Source organism: Odocoileus virginianus, chromosome 25, assembly GCF_023699985.2.
Source record: "Odocoileus virginianus isolate 20LAN1187 ecotype Illinois chromosome 25, Ovbor_1.2, whole genome shotgun sequence".
Taxonomy (NCBI): domain Eukaryota; kingdom Metazoa; phylum Chordata; class Mammalia; order Artiodactyla; family Cervidae; genus Odocoileus; species Odocoileus virginianus.
Window position 1 is genome coordinate 51,018,541 of NC_069698.1, and position 12,000 is coordinate 51,030,540.

General features: G+C 47.3%; 1 protein-coding gene across 6 annotated transcripts in view; it reads left to right on the top strand.

Annotated features, from left to right (window-relative positions):
* The window catches only part of ITSN1 (intersectin 1), a 246,668-nt gene that overhangs the window by 222,593 nt on the left and 12,075 nt on the right, over nucleotides 1-12,000 (top strand). For all 6 annotated transcript variants that reach the window (XM_070455186.1, XM_020892645.2, XM_020892648.2 and 3 more), the window contains 5 exons: nucleotides 4,027-4,239; nucleotides 6,249-6,370; nucleotides 7,371-7,453; nucleotides 7,768-7,851; nucleotides 9,569-9,742. In XM_070455186.1, coding sequence (XP_070311287.1) covers nucleotides 4,027-4,239; nucleotides 6,249-6,370; nucleotides 7,371-7,453; nucleotides 7,768-7,851; nucleotides 9,569-9,742 — 676 coding nt within the window. The remainder of the gene's footprint in view (nucleotides 1-4,026; nucleotides 4,240-6,248; nucleotides 6,371-7,370; nucleotides 7,454-7,767; nucleotides 7,852-9,568; nucleotides 9,743-12,000) is intronic.

Consider the following 12,000-nt stretch of genomic DNA (forward strand, 5'->3'; position numbering starts at 1 on the left):
AACACCTTAGGTGGGACCTGGGCCGCCCCTCTGAGTCTCAGCAGCCAGCCAGAAGGCGGACAAGAGAGAGCATGAGTCGTCCTCTTCTGCGACCTCCAGTTTGCTAGTCTCCCTCCAGCTGCATCTAATCTGTTGTTTAAACCATCTACCGAGTTTTTAATTTCAATTACTTTTTTTATTTTTTATTCTCAATTATTTTCGTTTACCTTTCCAGCAGTTTTAGTTATTTCTCTAACCTACTGGTTTTTCTTGTCTTGCTCCTTTCACAAGTGGCCATTTTTAAACTTGTGTGATAGTTGCATTGTGGTTACAAATTCTCAGTAATCACTACCAACCTTGTGGTTGGTTCGTTACACCAAGTTCAAAAACAAGCAAATTTTCTTGCTATTCCTATCTGTACTGAGTTTACTTGTCATTCTTCCTCTGTGACCCAGCTCTCTGGGATCTCCTGTTATGTCCTTCACCTCATGCAGACACTAGATATTTCTCCTTTCTCCTTCTCCCCTCAATAGCCTTTAAAATGGAAGCTCAGGGTCACCAGATTTAGGAAAGACTCTCGAAGCTAAAGCCAGCTTTGGTGCTTGTTTATCTTCCAGGGTTCACGTTTCCATGCCATTTTCTGCTTCTGCAAATTATTTTTGCTTTTATTTTTATTTTTACCAGCTTACTTGTGTTTAAAAAGTACAGTTCTCTATTTTTTTATTCCATTTTAACATCTTTCGTTGGTTGATTCAGAGTCTTTAGTCCACGATACTGCCAGAGGTACTCTCTTATGGTATTTGATTCTCTTCTTGACCCTAATCTTTCCTTTAGTCTCACCCACTCTGCTGTTCTCTCTCTCTGTCTCTGTATACCCACACACCCACACACACACACACATTCATGTACTTACACAATTCACTAGGATTTACCAAAATGCCCAGGCAGACCGTCCCCCTCACCCACACTCCCTGTGACTCTTTTCTTCTTACGAGCATCAAAGACATTCCCGACCTGAGGAGGTTACCCCACTGTTGCCCCCTGCCCTGCCTCCTGCCCCCTTCAGCGTAGGTGTGGGATAAGCGAAGCTATGGAAGCAGCCGTGTGGAAACCAAGGTGATGGATGTGGGTTCCCATTTTGGAACTGTGTTGATATGCAGTCCAGGGGTAGTCACTGGTTGGCCGGCTCAGTTACTCACTCATTTATTCAATAAGCATTTACTGAGTGTCTGGCCCATGTGCTTGCTCAGTCCTAACCACTGAGGACATGAAAATCAGTGAGACGTGACCTACCCCATCTCAAGAAGCCTATAGTTCTGGATTACTTAGAGGTCCAATATTTACAAGGCTATGTGAGAAATGATGAGCCAGATCCAGGTGCCAAGTGCTGTTGGACACTCGACGAGGAGGAAGGAACAGTCACGGAGGGTTCAGGGACAGGTTGGAGAAGGTGACACTTGGCTGCATGTTCAAGGATGAAGATATCTCCCCAGGAAAGAATCCAGGGGAGGGCATTCCAGTGGAGGCCTCAGCCTGAGCGGGGCGTGGGTGAGGAATATAAGGGCACAGGTGACAGGCTTTAAGGCAAGTTGAAGGCAGGGCAGGGAAGGACTGTGTGTCATCCCCAGGAGCACTAAGTTGATCCTGAAGACGGTGGACTTGAATTGCTCCTGGATCTTCTGAGCTGAAGGGCCACTGTGCACTTTTTCTTTTTTAAAAAATATTCTCTTATCTTTTTCTTTCTGTTTCTTTCTTTCTTTCTTTTTTTTTTTTTTGGGGTGCACCATGCAGAATGTGGGATCTTAGTTCCCCAACCAGGGAGCAAACTCCGCCCCAGCAATGAAAGTGCAAAGTCCTAACCCTGGACTTCTAGGGAATTCCCCTCACTGTGTACTTTTAAAGGGGCCCTTCCCCGAGTCTCGTGGCTGCAGTCACAGGACTCAGTGAGGCCTGAGTCTTCATCATAAAACATTAAGAATAGGAGCTTCCCTGGAAGGCCAGTGGTTAGGACTCCATAATTCCACTGCAGGGGGCACTGGTTTAGGGGGGCTAACATTCTTACATGCCTTGAGGCACAGCCAACGCCCCCACAAAACCTTGAGAATAAAGTAAACTCTTGTCATTTGCTCTCTGCGGTGTATATACCCTCTTTGAAATAGACTGTTGTCCTTCTTAAGTGACCAGTCCTTCCTGACTATTGCACACCAGCTTTCTGTAGGGTCTGTTTTGCCTGTATGGTCAGGGTTCGTGGTCATGGGAACGAGGCATGTTGGCTTCCATTTCCTGGCCCAGATCTAAGCATACACCAGTGATTAAGTTTCACATAAATGCTGTCTTTGGCATTCTTGTCTTAAGATCAAGAACTATAAAGACAGTTTCCAGTTCACAAATGTTCAGTGTCAGCCTGAATAACTGGAGGCTGTGACCTTTGAGTAAGAATAAACCACACCACCTCTTTGTCATCCAAGTGACTCACTGGGTTCATTGCCCCAAGTGGCTTGAACTCCCTTTTGGCAAATAAAAAGGACTAGACTGACCTCCAGGCTCTTGTTCAGAGGAACGCCCTTGGAAGCCTCCCTTTGCGGTGTCATCTTCAGTTGTTCGGGCTCCCTCAGAGCCTGGGTGGGAGGCTGTTGGCACTCAGCCGTCCTGGTACCTGAGAGTGGGCTGGAGTGGCTGCTCTCCTTTGAGGCCTACAGGTCTCTGGTCATAGAGGCGCTGTTGATTATTTCTTCCACACTAGAGGCAGACAGGTAGCCAGCAACATCTCTTGGGGGACGTGTGTTGTGAACTCCTCCTTAATACTCTCTTCAGGAGATGTGTAATGTATAGGGATCATAACTGTGGAGAGCCGCAGCCTTGGGGCCCAGGTGTGAGCAGGTGGAAGCCCTGAAGGTCTGACTCCTGCCTCGACCATACTGCTTCTGAGGCACAGCTGTGGCCTTCCCCTCCTTCAGTCTCCTCTGATAGCCAAAAGGGGGGCCTTAGTGAGGTCATATCTCCTACAGCCTCCCTCTGCCCCTTTAGAACCTGCTCACAGGAAATGATGGAACCTGGAGGGATGATAGAACCTGTAGGGATGATAGAGCTTGCGATGATAGAACCTGGGGGGATGATAGAGCTTGAGATGATAGAACCTGGGGGGATGACAGAGCATGAGATGATAGAACCAGGTGTGTGTGTGTGTGTGTGTGTGTGCGTGTGTGCGTGCGTGTGTGTGCGTGTGTGTGTGTGTGTGTGTGTGAAAGAAGATGAGATGATAGAGCCCAGAGGGGATGGTAGAGCATGAGATGATAGCGATCAGGGTGTGACAGAGCGTGAGATGATAGAGCCCAGGGGTGAACCATAGAGCTGCATCTCAGCGCTTAGAGCTGTCTCCAAGGTTTGGGAAGTGGCAGGAGGAGAGCCGGCCCTTCGCGTCTTCAGCAGCAGTGAGCTGGGCGAGATCTAACGTGTACCAGCACAGTTTCTGCTCTGCTTGGCTCTGAGGCACCCGTCAGCACCACCGGGTTTGGCAGTCCCCCCATGAGGTAGGGGCCGGGACTCTCGCTGTGCCCTGGAAAGTGGCATTTGTCCTGTGGAACCGCACAGAGGCGCCGCTGTTCCCAGCAGCAGGCACGCCGCTGTTTCAGCCTGGGCGGCGCTGTCGTTGGGGCCGGTTCGTGCTGCCTCCGGCGGACCAGCCTGCACACAGCACGCACTCATCAAGGACGGAGGGTTTGCTTCCTGCTGCCCTGTTCCCCCGATAAATAAAAGGGAGAAAAGTCATCCTGAGACACTAGACCTCAAGGAAGGGCGTTAGGAATCACACCCAGGGTTCATCCTGACACATGCAGTCTCCCGAACCACACCTTTAACTTCTTGGCTCCCAAAGCCCCTGCCTGAAGTCTTCAAAGCTGTCCTCTATCTGAGCCTAAGAAACAGGCCTCAGATTCTGATGGAGACCACAGCTTTCAGATGCGGAAAAACAAACGAACGGAAAAACAACCGCAACAAGAAAACGACCTCACTCCTTTGTGTCTTCTTTGGGTTTTTTCCCTTCCTCAGCAACTTGTGTTCAATTCGGTGACCAACTGCTTGGGGCCACGCAAGTTTCTGCACAGCGGGAAGCTCTACAAGGCCAAGAGCAACAAGGAGCTATACGGCTTCCTCTTCAACGACTTCCTGCTGCTGACCCAAATCATCAAGCCCCTGGGCTCCTCTGGCTCCGACAAAGTCTTCAGCCCCAAATCGAACCTGCAGTATAAAATGTACAAAACAGTAAGTCCGACTCTAGACTGCAACATCAGGGTCGATGTTGGGGGGAGGAGAACGTGTCTAAAGGGAGTCAGCGTTTGAGCAGGGTTTGAGGTCTGTGGCACAGAGGAGAGCCAGGATTTACAGGGACCACTAGCATGGGTCCAGCAGTATCAGCAAAGTTGCGTGCATGATGAGTTGGTCAGTTGTATTTGACTCTGAGATCTAATGAACTGTAGCCCGCCAGGCTCCTCTGTCCGTGGGATTTCCCAGAGAAGAATACTGGAGTGGGTTGCCATTTCCTTCTCCAGGGGATCTTCTGGACCCAGGGATGGAACCTGTGTCTCCTGCTTGGCAGGTGGATTCTTTACCACTGAGCCACCATGGAAACCCATCGGAAAAAGAACAATACTGAGTTCAATTGACAAACGTTTATTAGCTGCCAAGTGGCTGCTGTGGGTTCCCTTGGACGTGACTAAGGCATGTCCTGTCTTGAGGGGTTCCCAGTCCAGTACACCGATGAGGCAGGCATGGGAAAGCTCTAGACTAGAACTTCAGCGTCCACTTCCCAAACATTCCCTGATCCCCCTCCAAACTTCTCAAGATGGCTTGGAACCTGTGTGCCCTCATCTTTTCCAACAAACGCCAATATAAATCGCCTGTGTGTAGACAGTGCTCGTGAGCTGTGTGTCTGGTCTGCTTCTGTGTGTGCGGCCGTGTTTGCGTCTTTTCATGTCATAGGGTATTGTTTTTCTAATTTATCTCTGTGGGGTGTTTTCACAGAAGAATTTTCTCTGAAGCAGCAGTTAGCCTTCTTTTGGGAAAAAGAACAATGTACTTACGTAGATTGTCACTAGCAGCTTTGTATGAACAACGTGGAGGGAGTTGCTTGGAGGTAGAGTTGATGGGGACTTCCCTGGTGGCTCAGATGGTAAAGAATCTGCCTGCAATGCAGGGGACCTGGATTCGATTCCTGGTTCAGGAAGATCCCCTGGAGAAGGGAATGGCTACCCACTCCCATATTCTTGCCTGGAGAATTCGATGGACAGAGGAGCCTGGCAGGCTATGGGACTGACAGAGGATGAGATGGTTGGATGGCACCACTGACTCGATGGACATGAGTTTGAGTAAGCTCTGGGAGTTGGTGATGGACAGGGAAGCCTGGTGTGTTGCCGTCCATGAGGTCGTAAAGAGTCAGACAGGACTGAGCGACTAACACTTGCTAAATACATAATACATCTAGAGTTGATGGAGACTGTTTGCTGACTAGGATATACTATGGAAAAAGCAAATACATCAGTTCTTATTCTGGAGGACTTTAGAAATACCTGCAATACCATCCGGTCTACTGATCACTCTAGTACTTCTCCAGGGTATTTGAAAACTTATCTTTGCAGAAAACCCTGTATGCCAATGTTTGTAGCAGAGCACTCCTTAAGTGTGGGCTTCTGCCCATAGTGACTTCCTCCTAAAGACTTCAGTATGAAAAGTGGGGAAGTAAAAATAAAAATTCACAAGTAGAAACCTGGGAAGTAATACCTTAGCCAGATGATGAGGAAAAAAAAGTACCTGCAAAATGGAGGTGGGGGGAATCTATATTTACAATTTCCATTTATCTGAAAATTGATATTAACACTTATTCAGTTCAGTTCAGTTGCTCAGTCATGTCCGACTCTTTGTGACCCAATGGACTGCAGCACGCCAGGCCTCCCTGTCCATCACCAACTCCCAGAGTTCACCCAAACTCATCTCCATTGAGTTGGTGATGCCATCCAACATCTCATCCTCTGTCATCCTCTTCTTCTCCCGCCCTCAATCTTTCCCAGCATCAGGGTCTTTTCCAATGAGTCCCTTATCATTGCAAACAAAATCATTATTTCAGTATGGTTTACTGAAACCACCACCACCCCCCAGACACAAACAGACATATCCCTCACCTTCGGTTTAGTTTACTGGATCATGTGCATCTCAGCACACACACGTCCTCACAGACCCCCAGTCTGGTCTTGTAATGCCCATGCATTATTTTTCAGCCTATTTTCCTAAATGAGGTTCTAGTGAAGTTGCCCACTGACCCTTCTGGGGATGAACCCATCTTCCACATTTCCCATATCGACCGGGTCTACACCCTCCGAGCAGAGAGCATAAACGAAAGGTAAGACCCGCCTCCTCCCTGGCCCTGGGCACTGGGGTTCCACCAGGTGCAGGGCGGATGTGGGACAGTTAATTAATCAGTGGGTGCCAACATCCCCTCTGGCTGGAGGTGGGAGTGGGGCATCGGGTGAAGTGGTCTTAGTTCATTTTTCCAGCATCTTTCAAAAGTTCACTTTTCAAAAGGAAATACATTGAAATGAATCTGGCTTGAGAATTTTTTGAACAGAAATTTTCAGTATTTTTTGAGATAATGGAGGCTCTCCCATTTCCCAAATTTTCTCAGGTGGCAGAAACTAATAGGAAAACGATTCGGGAGTTAGAGGATCTCTCAATCCTGACCCCCTCATTGTCTGGCTCCCTTGGACAGACATCCTGGATCCTAGAAACTGTGGGCATGTCTGCCTTAATCAAGGCTCTGCTCTGGAACCGATTGAAACAGATTATTTTTCTGAAGGGTGAACTTGACACAAGACCAACAACATTCCAAGAGCATTTGTGCCAAGCAAGAAATTGGCTAAAGTTATCATGCATATGGTTCTCAGAGAAATGGAAAAGAAAAAAATCACGCCAGGATACTTTCTTTCCCAGTGTGTTTGCTCCTTCACACAAAGTGGCTGCTTATCTGGGAAATTGTTTCTTTCTTTGGATGGTTTAGTGAGAGAGATCCTTTTAGCCTTCTTGGATTAGGCAAATTTGTGATGTTTCTCAGTAAGGAAAGAAGAGGAGCTGTTGTGAGCAAGACAGCAACAACGTTTATCATTGTAGATTTCCTTCCATGGGGACACAAGCCCAGGTTTGTAGCAAATCAATAAAAACGTCACTCGTGCGTTTGTTATGAATGGTAGAAATCATCCTTAGGGTCCTGTGATGTAAAACTAGATTCTCTATGCTGAGCCTTTGTTGTAAAAATCAAACGAACAAAGCAGAGTCCTGGAAACTGAATTGGTACCGACCTGACACCTGAGTTTTGTCTGGCAGCGTTCTGTCTGTTTTTTTCCAAGGACTGCCTGGGTGCAGAAGATCAAAGCAGCTTCTGAACTCTACATAGAGACGGAGAAGAAGAAGCGGGAGAAGGCGTACCTGGGTAAGGCATGGCTGGGCAGCGGGGCCCTGGGAATCCGCAGAGCTGGGGAGTAGAGAGCCATCCGGTTGGGCCCAGAACCCTTAGAGCTGGAAGGTGGACCTGGGGGCAGAGGAGAGCCTGGGGGTGCAGGCAGTGGGAGAGGGAGGGCAGGGTATGGGTGAGGGGTGGAGGGCGGGTTCCAGGATGGAGGAAGCCAGAGTTTTAAGCGAGGAAGGGGAGGCTGTTCTTGAAGAGGGGCATAAAATAAATCAGTAGGCAAACTGGAAATACAGTGATCACTAAACAGGAGCATTTTGTTTTTCCTCCCATCACAGTCCGCTCCCAAAGAGCCACGGGCATCGGAAGGTTGATGGTGAACGTGGTTGAAGGCATTGAGCTGAAACCCTGCCGGTCACATGGTAGGGGCCCTGGAAACCCCCTCTAGCGTGTATGGGTGGTGGAAGCCTTTCTGCATCCCTTCCACTTGGCTTTTCTTTATTTTCTAAAATTAACTTTTACTGGAGGATAGCTGCTTTAGGGGCTTCGCAGGTGTCCACCAGCTAATGCAGGAGACACAGGAATTCGGGCTCCATCTCTGGGTTGGGAAGATCCCCTGGAGAAGGAAATGGTGACCCAATATCTTTGCCTGGGAAGCACATGGGCAGAGGAGCCTGGAGGGCCACAGTCCATGGGGTTGTAAAGAGCTGGACGTGACGGAGTGACATGATGGCTTTACAATCTGTGTCCGTTTCTCCTGTACCGGAGAGTGAGCCAGTTATACGAATCCATTTATCCCCCTTCTTTGGATTTGCTTCCCATTTAGGCTACTACAGGGTGTTGAGTCCACCTGGCTTTAAAACAAATTGGCCCCAATCCTAAATTTCCTTCCAGACTTGGTTATTCCCATCCACCATTTTGCCTTCTAGAGAGATCTGAGTGGCTGCCTTTTCACAACACTGCCAGCCCCTCTGTATCTGTAGATTCCACACCTGCAGATCCAACTAACTGCAGAACGAAAATAGAAACATTTTTGAAATTTCAAAACAGCAAAACTTGAATTTGCCACACACCAGCAACTATTCACATTGTGATTTCATTGTATTTCCATTTTTCGAATGTTTTCGCTCTGCACTTGGTTGAATCTGCAGGTGTGAAATCTATACAAAGAGGGGCTGACTGTGTTGTCAGAGGGCAGCCACTCAGATCTCTCTGGAAGGCAAAACGGTGGATGGGAATAACCCAGTGTGGAAGGAAATTTAGGATTATAGGCCAATTTATTTTAAAGCCTGGTGGACTGAACGCTCTGTGGTAAGCTAAGTGGGAAGGAAATGCACAGAGGGGATAAATGTGTGCACATGACTGATCCACTCTGCCATGCAGGAGAGGCCAACAGCGTTGTGAGCGTTATCGGGGTGCTCAGTCGCTCAGCCACGTCCGGCTCTTTGCAACCCCAAGGACTGTGGCCCTCCAGGCTCCTCTGTCCATGGGCTTCCCAGATGGTGCTAGTGGTAAAGAACCTGCCTGCCAGTGCAGGAGACAGAAGAGACATGGGTTCACTTCCTGGGCCAGGAAGATCTCCTGGAGATTAAGCCTGGCAGTCCACTCCGATATTCTTCCCGGAGAACCCCAGGGACAGAGGAACCTGGTGGGTTACAGTCCATAGAGTCGGCCAAGACTGAGCAACTTAGCACAGCCCTACATTGTATTAGGGATTATATATAACCCGGAGATGATTTGAAGTAGATGGAGGATATGGGCAGGTTTATGCTAGACCATTTTATATAAGGGACTTGAGCCTCTGAGGATTTGTGTATCTGTGGGGTTGGGGACCCAATCCCTGTAGATACTGAGGGGTGATTGCAGATTTGACACAATCTAAGTTAAAGTGAGGAGACAGGGAAGATTTAATTTTGAAGCCCACTCATGTGATAAAGTGTGATAAATATTTAAGTGTTAATATTATAGTTTAAGTAGGATCCTGGATTATGTGAGTTTTCGTCTGGATTCTCTATCTTATGCTGCGTGTTAAGCATGGGATTGGAGTGGGGTCGGAATGAGGGGAGTAGAGGGAAGAGGTGCCTCGGGGCTGTGACCCTGCCAGAGATGCCCAGAAGAGCCGGGCTCTGTCCCCTCCAGGAAAGAGTAACCCGTACTGCGAGGTGACCATGGGCTCCCAGTGCCACATCACCAAGACCATCCAGGACACTCTGAACCCCAAGTGGAACTCCAACTGCCAGTTCTTCATCAGAGACCTGGAGCAGGAGGTGCTGTGTATTACCGTGTTTGAGAGGGACCAGTTCTCGCCAGATGGTGAGTAGACAGCGGCCCTGGGCACCCTGCCCCTTTCCCTGCCCCTTGGCTTTCATGGATAGGCGTTTTCTACCTGGGAACTTGGTGTGCAGAATTTCCTGGGCTTCCTGCCAGAGAGATGAGGTTGGTGTCTCCTTTGAAGAGGCCTTCACTGATGCCGGAGCATCTCAGAGGAGGTGGACAAAGTGTGCTTGATCTAGAGTGGCCCAGCTTCCCTAGAACAAAGATCATGTCCCATGCTTCCTTAAAGCAGGTAACTGCAGAGAGGGCTGTACCCCCAAAGCCTCAGCCTAATTCTTTAGTCCTTGGCTAAAAGCTTTGGTGAAAATGGATAAAACTAGCCAGTTTAGCAAGAAGAGTATTAGTTCACAAACAATGTGGCAGAATCAATCAATGACCGTCAGGTGACATTTCAGCTTAATCAAAGGGATGAAGTTATGTTGGGTGCATCATTCCTTCAATCAACTTCCTGTTTCTGCTTGAAGCTGGAAGAAAAATGGGTCTGGCCAATGATTCCAAGACACTTGTCTCTTTCTTCCTCAATCCAATAAAAATAAGAGAGCTTTTTAAAATTTAAATTTGAAGATTATGGCCCCAACTTGATTATATTCAAAGGAGGATGCTGAGGGCTAGGAGTGAGGGGCCAGTGCAGACGTGATCTGTGCAAGGCCTAAACTGCTCCACGTGGCGTTTGTCTTTTATAGCACTTTCATATGAATTATTCCATTGTGAGTTAGCTACTATTAATTATGGCCCAGAGGTGGTCACATAGCTGGCTAAATGTTTGAGCATGACCAGAACACTCTACCAAGGGAAGATTTCATGCAAAGATGGGCACAATAAAGGACAGAAATGGTATGGACCTAACAGAAGCAGAAGATATTAAGAAGAGGTGGCAAGAATACACAGAAGAATTGTACAAAAAAGATCTTCATGACCCAGATAACCACGATGGTGTGATCACTCACCCAGAGCCAGACATCCTGGAATGTGAAGTCAAGTGGGCCTTAGGAAGCATCACTACAAACAAAGCTAGTGGAGGAGATGGAATTCCAGCTGAGCTATTTCAAATCCTCAAAGATGATGCTGTGAAAGTGCTGCACTCAATATGCCAGCAAATTTGAAAAATTCAGCAATGGCCATGGGACTGGAAAAGGTCAGTTTTCATTCCAATCCCAAAGAAAGGCAATGCCAAAGAATGTTCAAACTACTGCACAATTGCACTGATCTCACACGCTAGTAAAGTAATGCTCAAAATTCTCCAAGCCAGGCTTCAACAATACATGAACCATAAACTTCCAGATGTTCAAACTGGATTTAGAAAAAGCAGAGGAACCAGAGATCAAATTGCCAACATCCATTGGATCATCAAAAAAGCAAGAGAGTTCCAGAAAAACATCCATTTCTGCTTTATTGACTACGCCAAAGCCTTTGACTGTGTCGGTCACAACAAACTGTAGGAAATTCTTCAAGAGATGGGAATACCAGACCACCTGACCTGCCTCCTGAGAAATCTGTATGCAAGTCAGGAAGCAACAGTTAGAACTGGACACAGAACAATAGACTGGTTCCAAATAGGAAAAGGGGTGCGTCAAGGCTATATATTGTCACCCTGCTTATTTAACTTATATGCAGAGTACATCATGCAAAATGCTGGGCTGGATGAAGCACAAGCTGGAATCAAGATTACCAGGAGAAATGTCAATAACCTCAGATATGCAGATGACACGACCCTTAGGGCAGAAAGTGAAGAACTGAAGAGTCTCTTGATGAAAGTGAAAGAGAAAAAAAAAAAAGAAAGTGAAAGAGGAGAGTGAAAAGTTGCCTTAAAACTCAACATTCAGAAAACTAAGATCATGGCATCCGGTCTCATCACTTCATGGCAAATAGATGGGGAAACAATGGAAACAGTGGCAGACTTTATTTTTTGGGCTCCAAAATCACTGCAGATGGTGATTGCAGCCATGAAATTAAAAGACGCTTACTCCTTTGAAGGAAAGTTATGACCAATCTAGATAGCATATTAAAAAGCAGAGACATTACTTTGCTCACAAATATCTGTGTAGTCAAAGCTACGGTTTTTCCAGTAGTCATGTATGGATGAGAGAGTTGGACTATAAAGAATGCTGTGTGCCAAAGAATTGATGCTTTTGGACTGTGGTGTTGGAGAAGAACCTTGAGAGTCCCTTGGACTGCAAGGAGATCCAACCAGTCCATCCTAAAGGAAATCAGTCCTGAATATTCATTGGAAGGACTGA